Here is an 18,147-nt window from a genome sequence, read left to right as displayed (position 1 = left end):
GAACGCTGAGAAGAGACTTGGGTGACCTCAGCTCCAGGGGTGAAGGCTGAGTGGCCACGACCCTGCAGCCAGAGGTTACTGCTGCAGGAAGATCACCAACTGTAGAAAGGGGGGTGTTGGGTTTCTGACATGAGATGCAACAGCTCTTGACAGCTATTTTGCTTATTTCTTCCCCCAGCTGAAATAATGCAGTTCAGTAAAGCACACCGCTCATTTTGCTCTTGCAGCCCTTACTCTTGCCCCATAACCTGCCGAGCTTGCTTCACAGCAGGAAGAAGGTGAACCTGAACTGCCCCGCAGCCGCTCGGAAAGGGCAGCCCGGGGCAGCGCTATCCAGTTGCCAGAGCTAAGCTGAAAGGAACTTGGTCAGCAGCCACTGCCGGCAGCAATAAACGGCCTCATGTTCCAGCCCCAGGGCGGTCGGTCTAGACAAAGGCCTTACCCGCATTCTTCTCAGTCGCCCTCTAGTGACGCTGATGCAGCTTTGGTTTCGCTCCTATAACAAGAGGACTTTTAATAATATAAAAAAAACCCTCCAAGCCAGATTAACACAACCAAGAAACTAACCTCAGGGACTGCTTCACATCAAGGAAGGCTTGAACAGTCTCCAGAGAAAAGCTGCTGGAAACAGAATAAGCATCCTGAAAGTCTTTATGTATAGCTCAGGAGGGGAAGCAGTGAGCAGCTGCAGCATTACCACAGAGCTACAGGAGCACAGACCAAAACCACCCCACCCAGGTCTGGAGGCCAGCCTGGCTGACTGACCCAAGCAGCCTGCACACTCCTGAGCTGATGAGGCCCAGCTGTGCCACCTCAGCAAAGCTTCCACCTGAGAACACTCACCTGCCTGTGCCAGAATCCTTCTCCTCCATCTCCAGCATCCCCTTAATCCTAGGGACCTGCACAGAAACCCTGATGCTAGGGGAAGGTGCCTCAGGCCCTCCAGCAGCACCCCAGCCTGCTGTTCTCCACCCACCAACGTGGTGGGTACTTAGAGACAGCGGTCGAGTAGTAGAGAAGGGATCACCTGTAGGTAAATACCTCTGCACAGATCCAACAGCTCGTTAGCACACCGTGACAGCAGCATTAAGTAATTCTCCAGAGGATTATTGCTCTGCACAACAGAACTTCAGGTCAGTTTATTTGAGAAAGTTGTATCTACATAGAAATACGTTAAGTACAGCACGGGCAGACCACTTCGCGATACCGAAGCAGCAGAACAGTCTTCAGGAAGAGAGACGAGTTGAAGTGTTTTCCTTCTTTCAGCCTTATGGTTCGGCGAAGTTTACCTCTACAGCAAACTTCTCGCTGTAAACTTTCCACGTTTTAGACTTGTGAGGATTATCCAGCTCATTCCTGGGGAGGTAGAGCCTGAAAGAAAGTGATTCAGTAGCACGTTTTAGGCCGTAAGATAGGCTTTTTCTTCAAGACAGTGAAGAAAACTTCACGTTCAGCCCTGGAGTATTAAACATGCCCCAGATCTTAGATTCAGACAGACATGCACGGGGATTTGGATCTGAAGCAGTTTGAGAAACATAACACCAACCTGGCCGTTGGTGGTTTTCCCCCTGCCTAGAGCCCCAAGACAGAAGCTTGTTACAGCAGAATTAACGTTACCTCCAGCTGCAGCCCTTCTCACGGGATGTGTGTGGTAGGTCTAATAACTGGCTTTCCTAACGCCAGGCACTGGATTCAGTACTCAGTCAAGCTCAGCCACGTTCTCCCCTTTCAGTGCTTACTGAATTAATTTCTAGTGATCACCTGAGAGCACCAGCACAGCAGCTTTTGATACAGCCCAGCTGCAGAGCCAAGACAGCAGGTTTCTGTTTCTCCTGCCACTGCTTGGGTCTAACTGGGTACCTGCACCCAGGCTGCACGGTGCATTGCTGGCTCTGGGTATTCTGTTTAGAGTTATGAATACGGATTCATGGCTAACTCCTCATATTTTGATAGGAAGAATTAAATAACAACTGCTTGTCCTATTCCAGTCATAGAAAGAACAGTAGTTATACCTAACTTGCCTGCTGAATTCAAGTTCCAGCCTCTGCCAGGTGTGCTGTAGAGGTTTGAGCAGTTTGTAATACCTTTGGAGTTCCAGTTAATTAACAATACTTCAAGTGCTGGGAAACAGCCCAGTAGATTAAGCCGATTAAGACAAATCTCACATTTAAACCACCTCGCACAGTACAAGCGTGTGCCAACTGCAGGCTCACAAGTTAGGACTGAGGGTCAGAGATGCACACAGAAGCTACGACTGCCTTCATTAGCCAGCTGTTCCAGCTCTCAGCACCACGTTTAGGAACCATCAGCCCTGCTCAGACACAAGAAGTTCCGATCTAAAGGCAGTCACTGTGCTCACTTACCTGTTATTTTCAATAAAGGAAGTGTTGAACCAGAAGAAAAACGGGCAGTTGTCATAGCCTTTTGGAAGATCCTAAAAGGAAAGGATCTGTTTAAGGACTCCATTTGGCAACAGGACTTGTTTTTAGAGACGAGCACCCAACCTGGCTCCAGCAGACTGGTTTACAAAGCTACAGTGACAGAACCAGTACACTTGAGAAGCCCAATATCACACCCAGATCACCATGCTCACTGAATTTGTTTCAGGACTAGGCCGCTCAAACTAAATATGAAAGAGTAAGAGCCCCACGTTAGAAGCAGCAGGTACCCAACAAAGGTGTCTGTTGCTACAGCTGCTACAACGGGGCCACCCCACACAGCAGGAGCCACGGGGGAAGAAACACGTGGCCCCACAGAGCTGAGGTGGCCAAGACCAGCTGCAGTTCGCATTGCTGGCCCTCAAATTCAAGCGCCAGTCTTCACGCCGTTGTACTTACAGAATGGGATTCAAATCTGACTTTCACATCCCCGCTTATCACAGGGCTGTCTTCCAAGCCAATGACTACAGAATCACTGTCAGCGTCAAAGAAGAGCTGGATACAGAACACACAAAACAAAATATTGCGTTTATGAAAAGCTACTGCAGAGACAGAGGCCCAATGGATGGCAATTGGAAGTTACTTATTTGTGGTATAGAAATACAACAGCACTGCTAGAACAGCCACCAACAATTTCAGCTTCTCAGGTCAGAGTGACTGTTAGACATTTAAACAAACTTTTAGGAAGCCTGCTATTACTTTGTAGTATTTCTTCTATGGTTTAACAAAGCTTGGCTGTTTCATCTTAGAATTTACAGCATCCATTTACTAAGGTACTTTTATATCCAGTATCTAACTTCTACAGGACAACAGTTTCAGTCAGCTGAGTCACAGAAGCTGAAAGCTGCCAGTTCCATAGTGTGCTCACCTTGCAGTTTCCTTGTGTTGCACAGACACATTCTAATACAACTTGCTTTCTCATTATTACCTGCACCTTCAAGTCAGTTCCGTTGCCTTTCCCAACTCCTAGGAAGAGGAGGAAAGTGTCGCATTATACCAGAGCACAAAACATCACTTGGAAACAAAGTGGTAATCAAAGCCAAGCGTATCACTCTCCCTGAGAACAGCCTTGTGAGGAAGGCCTTGCTACAGACTTTAGGGAACTCAAGACCTGAAAGCAGCTCAAGCTTGAGTGGCTGAAAGCTGTGTGGAAGTAGCAGAGAATCCTACTGGTGGCTCAGGAACAGCACATGCAGAATACAGTTGCACCAACTGAAGAACAGCATTTTAGGCCCCCTAGCATGTGCTGTACTTCTAGTAGTCAGCCTTTCATCAAGGTTACCAGTACATACATACAGAAAGTTATAACAGGCTGAGAAGTGTTACCCACTAACCCTACGGATATAATTGATTCCCTTCCCAAAAAAACAAGGGAGGCTGCAGGTGAGCCATCGTTTTAGCAGACACCCAGAAAGTGACAGAACACGAGGCAGCTGTACTCCAAAGGTTTGTGGAGTTGGTTTTTGGCTGGTTTTAATCTGTGCTATTTGAATTATCATACCCCAGTAAATCTAAATTTTTAACGTGATTTAGTAAGAGAGACAGAGTACAGAGATCAGCTACCTGTACCACAAAACCATTACGAAATAGAGAAGTGCCCAAATTCAAAAGTTCTTACCATGTATAGAGTAGATTTTGAGGTTTTTTATTTTGAGTTGTCTCTCTGGTGGGAGTTTGAAGTTATACTTGTTTTTCAGGATCTCATAATACCCAACATACCTACTCTGTAATGCAAAAAACCCAAACACATTATGCAGTTAACCCCATACAACCTAAGTCTAGGTAGAAGCAGGATTAAGTAGATCTGCTCCGAGTTCTTTGCTACCTCAAGTCTAAGGCTAACAAGAAATGAGTCTTGTTCTTTCCCTTTCACATTTCAAACAGCTGATTGTTAAAACTCTACACAAGTTCAACACCCGCATTTTTAAATTATTTAAATTTGGTGTTGTAAGAACAATTCTGTACTTTTGAGTTCAGCAAGAAGCAGGGAGCTTTTTTATCATAAGTTTAAACATTCTGCCTCTTAAAAAGCTCCAGGATGCTTCCATTTTGAAGAAGCACATACCGAGAGGTGGCTATACTTCCATTCAGTTTTGTACTGGTAACTACAGTACCTCTACCAACAGCTTCATCTCACAGAATGCAGTGAATTAAGATGAAGACGTGGTCTGAGGCAATAGCACGTTTTGTGTTTCCCTGTGAATGCTATTTTTAGGGGACGCATTCCTCCACCCAACCACAGCAGCACCATAGCCCTCCCCAGGCCAGGCTGCAGCCTCCAGCGCACTGCTGATGAGCAGCCCAGTTGTCTTCTAGGGTCATGCGTTCGTGAGGGTGGTCAAACACTGCAAAAGGTTACCCAGAGAGTTTGGGGGAGATGCTCTAAGTCTAACTGGACATCATCTTGGACAGCCTGCTCTAGCTCACCTTGCTTAAGCAGCAGGGTTGGACTAAATGTGGACTAAACGTGCACTAAATGTGCTCCTTCCAGCCTTAAGAGGATTGTGAACCCAGGTACCAGTCCCATTTCACAATGTCATGGAATTAGTGCAAGGAATTACTTTAACAAGGGAAGGGAGAAGAATGCAATGAACCCTACTAATTGGCAATCTTCCAACCCCTAAAGAATGAGCGCAGGAAGCCCAAGAGTTAAGCATATAGTAGAAACAAGGCAGAACTGGGGCAGCTTCAGTGCTCACAAGGCTAGGATTGGTTTGGCTGCTGTTGCTGGACCTGCTCAGACTTACCTGGGATGGAGTTTCAACGCCTTGAAATTTGGTACTTGTGCTTCTGTCAGTTCTCCTCTCCCCAAAGTAGTCCAAACTTTCCTACACAGAAAGATTTAATTGTTAAGACATTCATCCCACCACCATGCCCCTTCCTGAGCAGTGCATAGCAAACAAACTGGAACCATACCAGTCAACTCTAATAAATGAATACAAGTGAAGATATGCAACAGTTGTTGTGGTATCTTCTAGAAGGAGGCTTTTAACAACAGTATGGAATTACTAGTTAGGAAGTCAGATATATTAACTCTCTCATCCCAAACTGAGAGCTAATAAAGCTCTCAGAAGGAAGAGAGATATATGCATATTAAGCAATTCCTACAGAGCCATATACGCTTCTCAAGGGGCCTGTGGCAGACAAAAACTGAGCATTAGTTTGCATCTCCACAACCCAAGCTCAGAGAACAGCAAGTTACCAAGCTGATATACACTCTGCCCAAGCTACCTAAAGTGATCAGGGCCTTCTGGAACCCAGGTTTTCAGGTCAAGGCCCCACACTCCATATATCAAAGCAGAACACGCATCATTCCTGACTGCAGACTTGCTGGTCTTTCTTCCTTTTCCCCAAAAATATTTGGAAAGGCTTCTTGCAATCAAGAACTGCCTGTGGCCTTGTCTTGACATCTCACACCACTTGGAAGGAGAGTAGGGAGGAGAATTACACAAGACCACTTAAAGAGTGACACTGGCGTTAGTAGGGCATGTTCAGAAGGCACCCATAGCTTAAGATGAGTTGCTCAAGATCCTAGGTCTATTATGCCTCTAAAAGAAGCGCTTCAAAGTTGGCATCCTACATTACCAGTTCTTCCTGATCAAGAGTAGTCTTCAGAGATGAGTTTCCACATTAGCAGGAGTTGCAAAAAATTTTTAAAACGCAGGTTGTTTACACCATGCTTTCTTGTCTGTAGGCTTTTTACAGAGTATTAGGGCATTTCAGCAATTAGTCAGATTCTGAAGAGGGCATTTGGAATATGGAAAGAACCAAAATAAAACTTAGTTTTTACCTTTGCACTCTCAAACTGGTCACTGTCTATTAGCCAAGTACAGACCATTGTTCCAGTTCTACCTGTAGTAAAAGTAGTAAGAGAGATTGAAATGTAAGACTTGGGGGATTATTTGTGAAAAATGAAGTTGTAACTATTAAAACAGAGATAATGGGAGATGGGGGTCACTGGAGTAGTCAAGTGTCAGACTAAAGCACTGGCAACACCAGTTTAAGTCGCAAGAGTTACTTCTCTGCCCCCGTTTTTGCCCAACCCTACTAAGTAGGGCAATAAGACTACTAGCACAGAGGTCCCGGTATTGTCTCGGTATTGAATTCAAGTCTGAGGTCATCACCCCCTCCCTACACTTGTTCTCCAGGTAGCTTCAGTGTTCAGTCTGGGAAATACAGCTTAGGAGGCTTTACAACTGTGGGAAAAACCCTTCTGCAACCATCTGCTTCAAGCCAAGTATCCGTAGAATTTGTAGCAGTAACAGCAGGTGGCTGGAGATGTGGCAGATGTTTGCAGGGTCGTTTGGCTTATTTGCACAGCTATCCATGCACTTCAGCAGCTCCTGAGCTACTGAGGGTTGCAGATAGCACTCATGGACCAGTTCGTGTGCAATAGCTTGCACAAGCCCGCCCCCACGACACTGTATTATGCTTTCTCATGATACCTTGTTTCTTATGCATTTTAAATCAGGATTCAGCAGCACCTAGGCCATTTCCACAGAAATTCAGAAGCCTGAGGTATATTACAGTGCAGGATATTCAGCATGGGTGACTAGGTAGCAGAGCTAGAGCAGCTGCTTAACAATTACTAGTAGCAGCCTTGGTAGCTCCCTGTCCCCAGTCCCTCCTGTCAGGAGTCAGAACAGCAGAATTTGTCAAGTTACCCTAAACCGACTTTATGCCATGGTTTTTAGGACTACACTTTCTTATTCTAATATTTTTAACGTATGTATCATTTGTGGCATGCATGCATTAGACATGACAAGTCTTACCCTTGCCTCCTTTACAGTGAATTGCTATGATGTTCTTTTCATCTTGACTCATCCATTCACGGACACTGGCAGTGAACTTCAGCATGTCCCTAGATAAGAGGAAGATGAGCATGGTCACAGTAAGCACCCACGGAGAGCTACCACAACGCAAGTATTTCTTGCCAAGACTCACTGTATTGTTGGGACATTGTGGTCATCGATGAAAATCCTTTCCACCCTATAGTGGAAGTACTTGGGGTCATAGCCTTTTTCACCTATAAAGAAAATCTGGGAGTTATGCCAGGGAGGGGAATGGGCTTGGAACAGAGTTGGATATGACACAAGACCACCGGTCTAAGCTTATACCAGTGTTTTAAGTACTTTTTAAAAATTACTTTTGATAGAAAGTTCCTGAAGATCTAGTATTGCCACCAACATACCCTAAAGAGACATTTATCTGTTTTTCAGTACAGTCAAGCAACTAAGCATACTTACTGCAGAGATTGTAGACTTTATAATGGTCTGCATGCTTGGTGTCCAGAAATCTTGCAACCTCCTATAGCAATAGTAAGATACAAGTTCAGAGTAGCTGGCGTAACTCCTTATTTCCATGGCCACCTCATTCCCCATCCCCAAGGTGAAGTCAGCGAGTATATTTATGATCAGCTCTTGAACAACAGAGCTTTTCAGCCCAGTAGTTCTGATTCCTATGATTCTTATCTAGTGTAAAAGCACCATGACCAAGTTCCTGGCCCTACATACTTAGGTTTCTAAGACATCAGGCAGAAGAGCTCTGAAAAGGGACTTCATGTCTAATTTAAGATTTAGACATTAGAAGTATTTAATGCAGACATTTGAAGTGTTTTTAATCTGAGTAGATCACTCATATGACTCACACTATTACTGGCCTGGGACAGAATTGATTTGCTTCTGGTAATTTTCCCCAAGAAACAGACATCAGATGACCAGTGAGTCCACAACACAAGATGCATCTCACTTGGCTCAGCTGAGAGACTACAATACAAGCAGTGCAGCACAGTGGAGACCACCATTTAAATATTCCAGCCAGCTAAATCAGCAGGACTAGGGCTGAGTTGGTAATCTAGTCCACATGCAAGATAATGGAAACCTTGAAGTGAAACTGTTCAGAAACACTGACCTTGACAATGAGAGATTTTTACCTTTATAGGGTTCCTGTAGAAAGACTGCTTCCCAGAAGATGGAAATGACATTGCAATAACACGATCTGTGGAGAAGACAGCGATCAGGTGTAATAACAGGGAGACAGACCCTCCCCAAACATAGGCACTACATGACAGAGGGCATGTTATCATGAAGTAACTGACTCCCACCCTAGTTAGGAAAGCCTCCTACCCATTTCCAAGAGGTTTTGTTCTGCATTTTGCATAGCTAGAGCAGGGCACCAGGCCTTCCTGAAGCATAAGCTATCATTAACCAGGCAGCATAGAACTGGAGGCAAACACACTAAATCAATCAACAGCTTCATAGCTCTGGTTCCCTACACCTCAGAAGGATTTCTATACAGCATGTACACCCACCCTACCAGGAGGTTAACCCTTGAGAAGAACAGGGTTAGAAACTGATTTCAAACTCCTAAAGAAAAGGAGTAGGCTTGATTTGAATTCATATTTAAGTTTCAGTAGTCTGCTGAAAGAGTTGTGTTTCATACAAAGCACTCAGTGTTAGCAGGATGTAACATGCTGCAAAATATCATTTGTTGCTACAGGACTTCTACAAACCAGTAATGTAAGTGAGATCCAGATCAAAGCCATCTTTCATATAACGCCTTTTGTTTTCAGAGACCTGTGAAAAAGGAGCAGAGTCAGTCTTCCTAAACACCACCACAAGGCAGCACTTGTTGATTATTCCTAGGAAAAAAAAAAAACATCTGGACTTCCTTAACTTGAAGGAAGGAAGTTAAGGGCAGCGTAACCAGGACTGTTTATTCCTGTGTAAGGGGTTGGGCTTGAAGCTCCAACAATCACTTCAGTGCCCTGCTGGAAGTAACAGAGGCATTTACAATGGATAGGGCTTCGATACAGCTAAGCTATTTTGTTTTCTCCTCAAATAAGTGCCAGAAGCATTAAAAATCTCCAACCTGCCCATGTATGATGGAAAACAGCCTGTGTACCACACAAGCCAGTAATTATCAAATCAAGACACACCACGGTGTCCCAATCCCTGACACACCGGTCTTCCAGGTCAAGGAGCTGCTTGCTCAAGCAGAGGCAGGCATTGCTAGCTACACTGAAATAGAAAGAGTAACCCCAAAACCCTGCCAGAGACACAAAAACAACACGTTGCTTCTGTAGTAGTATTAGTTTCAGACCAACACACTGTGAGCAGTCTTGTTGCTCACTATTGATGGCTTCCTGGAGAGAAAAATAATTAAAAATAACCAGATTTATTACTAGGCCAACTTACCATTCTCCTGGTCACCACTTCAAGCTGCTTCTTTTGGGAGGCCAGGCGAAATATTCTAATTAAGATGACAATTCTCAGAACTCGAAAGAGAGCGACCATTCTAGATGAGGGATTCACCATAAAGAGACATTACTACATTTAGATGCAAAACTTAAAGCTATTTAAAAGTTATTTCAGAGGTAGATAGTTTTGTTTCACTTATTGAACTAGGACCTCCCATGCTGGTTTTGGTAAGAAGGGTGACACAAGGCTTGAAGTATACCATAGTTTTATTGTTAAGGGTTTTGGGGATACAAATTTCAAACACGAAACAAGACTAGGAAGCACCCCTACTTGCTGGAATAGATTTTTCCCAGTATCTCTGCCCAGCAAGCAGTAAGTTCTTTTGACACTGCTACTGTTACTATCCCTACGTTGCTGTTCCTTCAAGCTTATTCTTAAAATGTACTCTTAAAGTGGAACCAGACACGAAAAACAGCTGAAAAGAGAAGCTGAACAAGCCAGACATCATGCCTTGAGTAGGAAACCTGAGAACAGAGCAGTTTATAAGCCTTTTGTTTAATCATTCAGCAACTTGAACAAGTTCTGTTGAGAAACTTTGTACTGCCATTGGACTTTGAATCTGGCAAGATGCTCATGTGAGTAGCTCTACAGAGACAACCTGAGTAGGGGCAGCTGCTTTGGGATACCCTTAGTGAGTAGTGTCAACTACATTTGTTCCTTAAGGAGGTATGAGCATATATTTTAAGGAGCACACACGTGTTTTAGGCCCTGATATACCTAGGTAAGAATACTTAGGTGAATACCTACAGTGAGGGGGGGGAAAAAGTGTTATGGAAGCTTTATTCCATCACCTCTGGTTGAAAACAGAGTACTCTCCACTGATGCAGAGCTTGTCAGAAGCAAGCATGACACAGTTGATCTGCAACCTGGAGGTGAGTTTCAGTTTTCCCCAGCTCACTCCTAGCCCAAGATCACCCTGCTGTTGTTTCAGGAGAGTTGCCTTGAGCAAGCAGCCAGGCAAGGACAAGCCAGCACTGCAGTGAAGACTCCAGAGCCCCTCTCCTCAGCCTGAGCCACCGCTGCAAGAAGTAGCTCTGCAGGATACCAGCAGCTTGCCTCCTGCCCTTCACAGAGCCAGCTAGTTAGGCATTAACTCCCAAACTGATACCCAGCCTTATTCCTCAAGTATCCTTTTGTAAGTCAGCAGACAGCTCATCCCAATCCACACCCAGCTAGACCAGGTCAGGAACAGACACCACATCGCTCCATCAGGGGATGTTACCTCTATGGACTGCCACACAAATTCTCATCCACATAAAAATTGCTCAGCCTAGCTCTTCTGAGATTTAAGTGCCTTAGTTAAATGCTTTACAGCTACTGTTTGCATCTGAATCAAGGGCTGCAAGGAAAGAAGAGTATGAAAAACATGTAGGCTACTAGAAGTTAGAGGATTAGGTGGGAAGGGAAGGCTGTCTTTTCTTCAAAGTCTGATATTTGGCCAGTTCTGAAATACCTTCTAGTGCCAGGTGGTAATGCTTTGGTCTGCACGGAACTAAGAGCCTTTAACAAAAGCGTTATAGAAGGCCTCAAGAGTCGCATGGATGAGACAGTAGGTCTCAGCTGAGTATCTTTTAAGAACATTAAAAAAAAAAAAAAAAAAAAAACACCTTGTGGGATGCTGGGCCTGTACAAAACCCTCTCCAAATTCAGCAGGTACAAGGGATTTGCACACACCAACATCCAGTAGGAAGAATCAATGCAGGATCAGGCTTACTACTAACAGCAGCCCAGGACTCCACAAGGAAAAAAATATTCTTTAGAAAGCTGTGGCCAGAGATATGCCATTCAGCTCAGGCTGGTGTTTAATAAGGGTTAAAGGGAAACAGCCTTTTATGATTCTGGGGCTGCAAATGCAGCTAAAGGAGTCAGAGGTAAACAGAGCTTTCACAGCTCTGCTTCTTGAAACAGAAGTTTGGCTGGCATATTAACAAGTGCTAACATTCCCTTCAAGTTCATCCAACTCTGGGTTCAGTAACTAGACTGAGTTGATTTCTTCTAGAGAAATGTTTCCCACCTCGTACCCACTAAGTTTTGTGGTTTGTTTTTTTAAACACCTCTACTTCTTTCCCTGGTTGCTGCAAGAGTCTCACTGTAATCCAAACTCAGTGCAGATGAGTAGTTGAGAGGTGCATTCCTGTCTCCATCAGGAACAGTTAAATCTTTCTACCCTTTAGAAGCCTTTACTGTAAAATCCTATCAGAGCCACATCTGTGCTCTAGTATGCACTCAGCTAGCTTAGATATGCCCAAGAAAATTCTTAGACTTCTGTCAGGAAGAGAGCTCACACCTACCAGTTGTGGTACCGTTCTTACCTTGGCATCTGATCCGTCGCAGCGAGGTCTGAGAAGGAGTAGGTCAGGTTAATTAACAGAGTGCCCACTACTATGAATGCATCCAAAACATTCAGTTTGGACCGGAAATAGTTCCTGAAGCTGAAACAAAGGAGAGAGTCAGACAAACACTCCTACGGATGGCAACAAATTTTGAAACCCATGTTCAGGAAGGAAAGAGCCTATATAAAGCTACTGCTGGAGACAAGCTCTTCTGAAGCACTTCAGAACACTAAGCACTGAAGACCCACTAAGGAAATACACCAGGTCTACAATGAATGAGTTATAGCAAGAACGGCAGTTTCCAAGTGTTTACTTGTCTCAGAAGCTTTTTACAGGTTAGTCTATACAACGGTAACAGCCAATAAAAGATAACCATAAGTTTAGCCCAAGGGCCAACCACACTCACAGCCCCAAGCTCAAAGTTTTGCTTCCTTACTAGCTTGAGGATTTGCCACACTGCATTCATCTTTGCCAAGGCCTTACCCTGCAACAAACACCCTCATGAGAACATCGACGAGGAAGAAGAGCGCTATAGCCAGGGAAATGCCTTCGAGAATCTCCCTAATGCCCCTTTTCTTCTCAGGGAGAGCCAGATCCATAATCACAACGACAATGTCCACAATGATAAGCACAACTCCAAATACCCTGAAAAAAAAATACAAGTCAACTTGATAAGAAGGAAAGAAATATTGACATTTATAGACTGGAGAGCACAAACCCTGATTTTTTATTTTAAGCTGGTCCAACTGTGGGTTCTCATGCGTGTGTGTATATATAAAATAAAAATAAAATCAAGGCCTGCTTGTATGAAGAGCCAAAGGATTCAAATCACACTTTCTGAAGTGATTTGCGGAGTACAACATCCACATGGAACTGTGTGGTTACTGCAGACTCAGCTGTAGTTATTCACCAGTAATTCCACAGCTATCCAGAAGTGGCACAAACCTGAATACTTTAAGGCATAGAAGCTTCAGCTTGTCCTCCTGCATATTGACCTTCCCTCCCACTTATGAGGGAATGCAGTTCCTTAGAAGTAACTATATTTTAATTCCGTACTTCCCAGGAACAACTGGCTGGAGTCCCTATTGCTTAAGGAGCTCTCCAAGTTCTTGCACTAGAAATAAGGACTACTTCCACCCCTCCCATGTCATTACAAGGCGGATGCTTTACCTGAATCCAAACGACATCACAAATGGGGAAATTTTTCTCCTAATAGTACTGCAAGAGAAGAGAACCAGCATCAAGACAAGGGACTTTTTGCTACAGGTTTAGCTACAATAGCACTGGTACTGATGTTCATTCTTTTGGTTTCAGAGTTCTGTATCCATGATTTAAGAGATTTTTTTCAGTTGCATTCATGAAATATGTTAAGGCAGTATTTGAAGACAACACTTTTGTCATTTGAACAAGAGAATATTTATCAGCTACAAACCCTAGAAACTCAGCAAATTGACAACACTATTCAGTGTCACAGCTCCAGTGACACTACAAGTCTGGCCCAGCGTCCAGTAACAAGCTTCAAGTAGATTCACATAGCATCTATTGATCAAGAGGAAGATTAAAGCATAATCATCTCTTAAAAAGTGTCTTGATCAAGATATCAGTTTATTGTATCAGAAGGAGATGATTTCTCTTCAGGCCTGGGAAAAAGCACCTGTTAACAGATTCACTGTCATCTCTGTGCTCTTAGAGTATGAGGAAGACAAATCCCTCTTCTACCTTTAGAAGAAAATCAGTTTGATCTTTCAGGTCAAAGACCAGTACCTCTTAAATGAGGTACCGCAGCCAAATGCTTCCAGTTTGGAATTCTCTTCAGCCCTAGCAGGGTTGCAGCTAAGGAAGACTACTTGTTGCCTGGTCAGTGTGCTCTAAGCCTTCTGGTTTAAGGCTAGACCTTTGCAGAGCTACATCTCATTAGCTGAATGAATCACTTGAGGCTATACAACAAGAATTAACATAAAAGCCACCACCTGCATACCCCAAGCTCTGATGGTTTAAACAGATTAGTTACCAGCATACTGCCAGTCTGCTAACCTAGGGGTTACTTTACTACCATAAGCACTGAGTTTTCTTTGCCACTTAAAATACCTCCTCCAAATATGTCATTAACAGTAGGACCTACTGAAAAAGTTCTGACACAAGAAGAATCTGCCAGAATTTTGTCAGTACTGCGACATTTGTCCTCCTTCTCTGTTATACACAGTCACTGTACTTCCCTCCCCACCCACCCCATTGGCAATACCACGGTTACAGGAAGTATTAATCAGTTCAATAATGTATATTGCACCCCAGTTATCCTATCTGAGCTACCCTTTTTCCTCTAGGATCGTTTGAGCATTACATTTCACTTGGTACATACACTGAATTAGTGAGTTAACCTTAAGACAAGACCGAGCATCTTTGAAGCAAAGAGGAAGCATCTTGCTGGGCTCACTGAGTTAGCTCACATTTCTCATTATTTCAAGTTTGAAGTCCAAAAATATGAACCAGCAGACACCCACATCTTTAAGCAGGTTGCAGTAGCCACTTTTCCTGTCTAAGTCAAGGATGCAATAGCAGGCCTCATCTTCAAGGCAGCCTAGCACATAGATATTAGGTATAAATGTGAGGAGAACCTGCTAAGGAAAGCACTGCAATAGTTACACTAACAGTCGGTGGTTTTGTCTTCATCCAACAAATCCTGCAGTGTAAATACAGCAGGTACACCAAGACTTCAGCTTCCACAACCTAAGGACAAGCACCTTTATTAGGCACACACTAAAAAGGCTAAATATATAACACACCAATGCTTCAAGAACAGTAAGTCACTAGCGTGTTTAGATAGCTCAATCTTGAAGGCATAATCCTTCCCAGTTGCCCCAGATCCTCATTCACCTCATTCTCTGAGCAGCATTGGTTCTTCTGTGCTCCCCCAGGTTCACTTCTTTGGGAAAGTTCATGCACTGCAGTTTAAACTTGCCATTTTCCATTATCTGATATATTTGTAACTAACTCCTGCACTGAGATTTCATCTCCATAAGCATGAAGCAGCTTCCTGAAGTTGCTTGCTGTTATTATGTACTAGAACAAGTGTCAGTATCAAGTGGTGTAATGCTCTGAGTATCAAGATAAGTATCAAGGCATCAGTAGCAAGATAAGTAAGGCTTATCTCTTACTTCAGCAAGTCATCTGCTTTCTCATTTTGGTTCAGGCATTTTCACTTTTGGGGATAAACAAGGCATTTAGTATTCCATTAGCTTACTTGGAACAGCTGTCCTGTTCATTATCCTCGTCACGACCATCATCAATCTTTATCGTGGGCTCCTCTGCTGTTGGAGAGCTGGCAAAGGGAGAGCACAAGTCACATACCAATACAGGTCTCAGCTTTATACATTGCTACCCTTTGTTATTCCAGAAGCAGTAACATTAACTACTGTCAGCTGAGCAGTGAGAACAGCAACCAGGGCCAGAGCACATGAACAACACCAAGGGAAGAAAGGCTTCCCATATGTTGTTACAGCAGAAACCTTTGGCTTGTGCTGACCTAGCTCCACTTAGCAATCCATCTTTCAAAAGTTTTTCTTTAGGGGAAGGAAAGGAAGATGTTTGTGTTCAGCAACAGGATAAAGGGCTTTGAAGTCAGGCATCCCAGAGTCTACTGAGGCCTTTAGAGTCCAGTCCAGACTCTGGAACTGCTAGAAACATGCATATGCAAAGTTACTTCGCAGAGTCCAGAAAATATTGATGCTGTTACAGTAGACTACTTGTTCAGAGAATGAATGCTTGCTAGGAGAAGCCATAGCACAGAGGTGTTTTTGTGCAGAGCAGGATACCAAACCGGAAACTGCAAGAGCAGGGCAGCAGCTGAGCTAGTGCTGGAGCAGCATTTTTTTCTTGGCAGGGCTGCTTACCATAGCTTCCTTAACAGGGTCTCTTTGGATCAAGATATTTTTTAGCCACCTGAAGAGCCTTGAAGGTCACAGGATGATCCAAATCCAAGAATTTGGATTTTAACCTTCTATATAGAAATACTATGCTACATAATAGCACAGCCACAGTGTTTGCTGTGGCTCTGCCTCTGGCATCATTACTACTTGCGCAGGAGCAACTGTATACAAACTATTTTCCAGCTCCAGTATCCTCACTCTGTTCCTAGAAAGGGAGCAAAGCTCTGTAAATATACAGCTATGCAGTTTTCCTTCTCAGCTGTTCTTACAAGACATTCACTGTGGAGTTATCCACATAGTATAGAGCAGAAATGTTTCACTTATTAAAAGAGGTTTCTGCTGCTACAGCACTTTTGCTGCAGACCACTTGCTTGTCCTTGAAGACACGTGAAAGGCACTGAATGCCAGCTTGTTATCCTCTACTGTGAGAAAAAAGCCCAATAAGAATGAGCAGTAGTAGTGTTTTGGGTTAGGAGGACAATCTTCAGCACATGAAGAAAACAGAAACCAAGGACAAGCACACTGTTTTCACTGTGCTCTCACGCAGTGGTTCAGTTCTGGATAATGCTTTCCTAAGAGAGAGTTTGTTTTACTGAGCACTCTACACCCACCTGTTGCCCAGGCTAAAGCAAGCTCTCTACCACAAGCTACTACATCGAGTCTTTAAACACTAGGGTAGAAGGCAAAGAAGAGGGCATACTAGAAGAACCTAACTTCTACCCACACACTATCCAAAGAGAGCATAAGCTTCTTTAACTACTCACAGCTGAAGAGAACTTGAGACTTGTAAGGATAGCAGAGCCAGACCCTACCTTTAGGATACCTGGACAGTGGCTTCCAGAGGCTAGAAGAAAGCAAGACCTACTGCCCTGTGCTTAACTCTACCAGTGCCTATACTCCTTTAATAAAGTTTTTAACCTGTAAATAAAGATTGTCAAAAAAATTGACTTCTTGTAAGAAGTTAATCACAAGAATATATTTCTCTCATATGTAGCACTCCTCTCAAACAGCAGTATTTTAAGGAAGGAGAAAAAAATGGAAACCATACAGTATATAAACTTCAAGCCTCCTCTTTGCTATGATCAGAGCATCAAGAAACCAGGCAGAAGACTGCACACAGCACACGTGAGCTCCGAGCTCACACACCAATGCAGCTCGTTTCACTCACCTTGAGGCTTCTTTGAGCTCCGACCCTTGTTCGTACCTCACAGTCGTCATTTTGTTTCTGTTGTCGCTCTGCTGGTCTTAGGAGAAACACATCTAAACAGAGAGAGACCCGTACAGGCAACAGTGAGCACCAGCACCTGTGCCTACAAGTAGCTTTCACTGATGTTACTGCAGGACAGGCTCCTGCTTCCTTCCCACCTCTTTTTCCTCACAGAGGAGGAAACACAGCCGTGAGGGAGCGCAGCAGGGATGCCCACAGCCCCCCTGACCTACCTGCACCCCCTCAACCCCAAGGGAGGGATGGAGCCACGGGCACGGTGGGCGAGGGTCTCCTCGCTGAGGGGAGCAGCTCCCCGGGCAGAATATGGCCCCACAGGAGGGGATGGAGGGAGAAAGGGAGGGATAAAAGGAGGGAGGGAGCCCCCCGGGAGCCCCCCGCCGCCCTCACCTCAGCGAAGCCTCCCGCCTCCCCAGCTCAAAGCCGAGCCCGCCCGCGGACTCAGCGGAAAATTGCGTTAAACTTCCTGAGGCTCGGCCTCGCCTCCCCGTCCCCTCTCCTCCTCCGCCCCTTCCCCACTCACCCGCTGAGGCGAGGCCGGGCTCTGGGGGCACGCTCCAGCCCCCCCACACCCCGGATCAAATGGGGCCGGGCCGGGCCCGCCCGCTGCCATGGCGACGGCCCCGCCGCCCGCCTCCCCTCAGCCCCTCCATGGCCGCGGCGAGCCGGGCCCGGCCGCTTCCCCCCCTCCGAGCCCCTCCGGTGCCTCGGGCACCCCCCGGCACGGCCCTAGGAGGGGGCACAGCCCGCGGGGAATGGGGCGAGCTCGGTCCTGCCAGCCCGTCCCGTCAGCCGCTGGCACCCCGTGCCCGCTCCCACACCGTGTCACCCCACACCGTGTCGCCCCACAGCCGCTCGCCCTGCACCGGGTCACCCCACCGCCTGTCACCCACCGCCTGTCATCCCCCGCCGTGTCACCCCACACCGTGTCACCCACCCTTTCCTTCCGAGGCAGGGTTCCTGTAG

The 18,147-nt window shown here is 45.1% G+C and overlaps 1 protein-coding gene across 6 annotated transcripts; it reads right to left on the bottom strand.

The window, feature by feature from the left end:
* Positions 1–1,106: 1,106 nt before the first annotated feature.
* On the bottom strand, positions 1,107–18,147 carry LOC116501988 (phosphatidylinositol 3,4,5-trisphosphate 3-phosphatase TPTE2-like). Of its 6 annotated transcripts, none has more exons than XM_032207658.1 (19): positions 18,119–18,147; positions 17,125–17,216; positions 15,272–15,349; positions 13,201–13,248; positions 12,514–12,675; positions 12,010–12,129; positions 9,635–9,734; positions 8,950–9,013; positions 8,371–8,435; positions 7,685–7,745; positions 7,383–7,464; positions 7,211–7,299; positions 6,229–6,290; positions 5,186–5,266; positions 4,057–4,162; positions 3,307–3,404; positions 2,838–2,933; positions 2,364–2,434; positions 1,107–1,371 (listed from the first exon to the last, which is right to left on the bottom strand). In XM_032207658.1, exons 2-19 carry the CDS (start codon positions 17,172–17,174, stop codon positions 1,269–1,271), a joined length of 1,536 nt encoding a protein of 511 aa, XP_032063549.1. In that variant the 5' UTR covers positions 17,175–17,216; positions 18,119–18,147; the 3' UTR covers positions 1,107–1,268. The 6 variants fall into 6 exon arrangements, with proteins under 6 accessions (XP_032063549.1, XP_032063547.1, XP_032063551.1 ...); XM_032207656.1 differs by having other exon boundaries at positions 18,075–18,138; XM_032207660.1 differs by lacking the exon at positions 18,119–18,147 and adding an exon at positions 18,018–18,049.

Source organism: Aythya fuligula, chromosome 1 (assembly GCF_009819795.1).
Source record: "Aythya fuligula isolate bAytFul2 chromosome 1, bAytFul2.pri, whole genome shotgun sequence".
NCBI classification, from domain to species: Eukaryota; Metazoa; Chordata; class Aves; order Anseriformes; family Anatidae; genus Aythya; species Aythya fuligula.
Note: the sequence above shows the minus strand (reverse complement) of the source record. Positions and strands in the feature narration are given on the sequence as shown.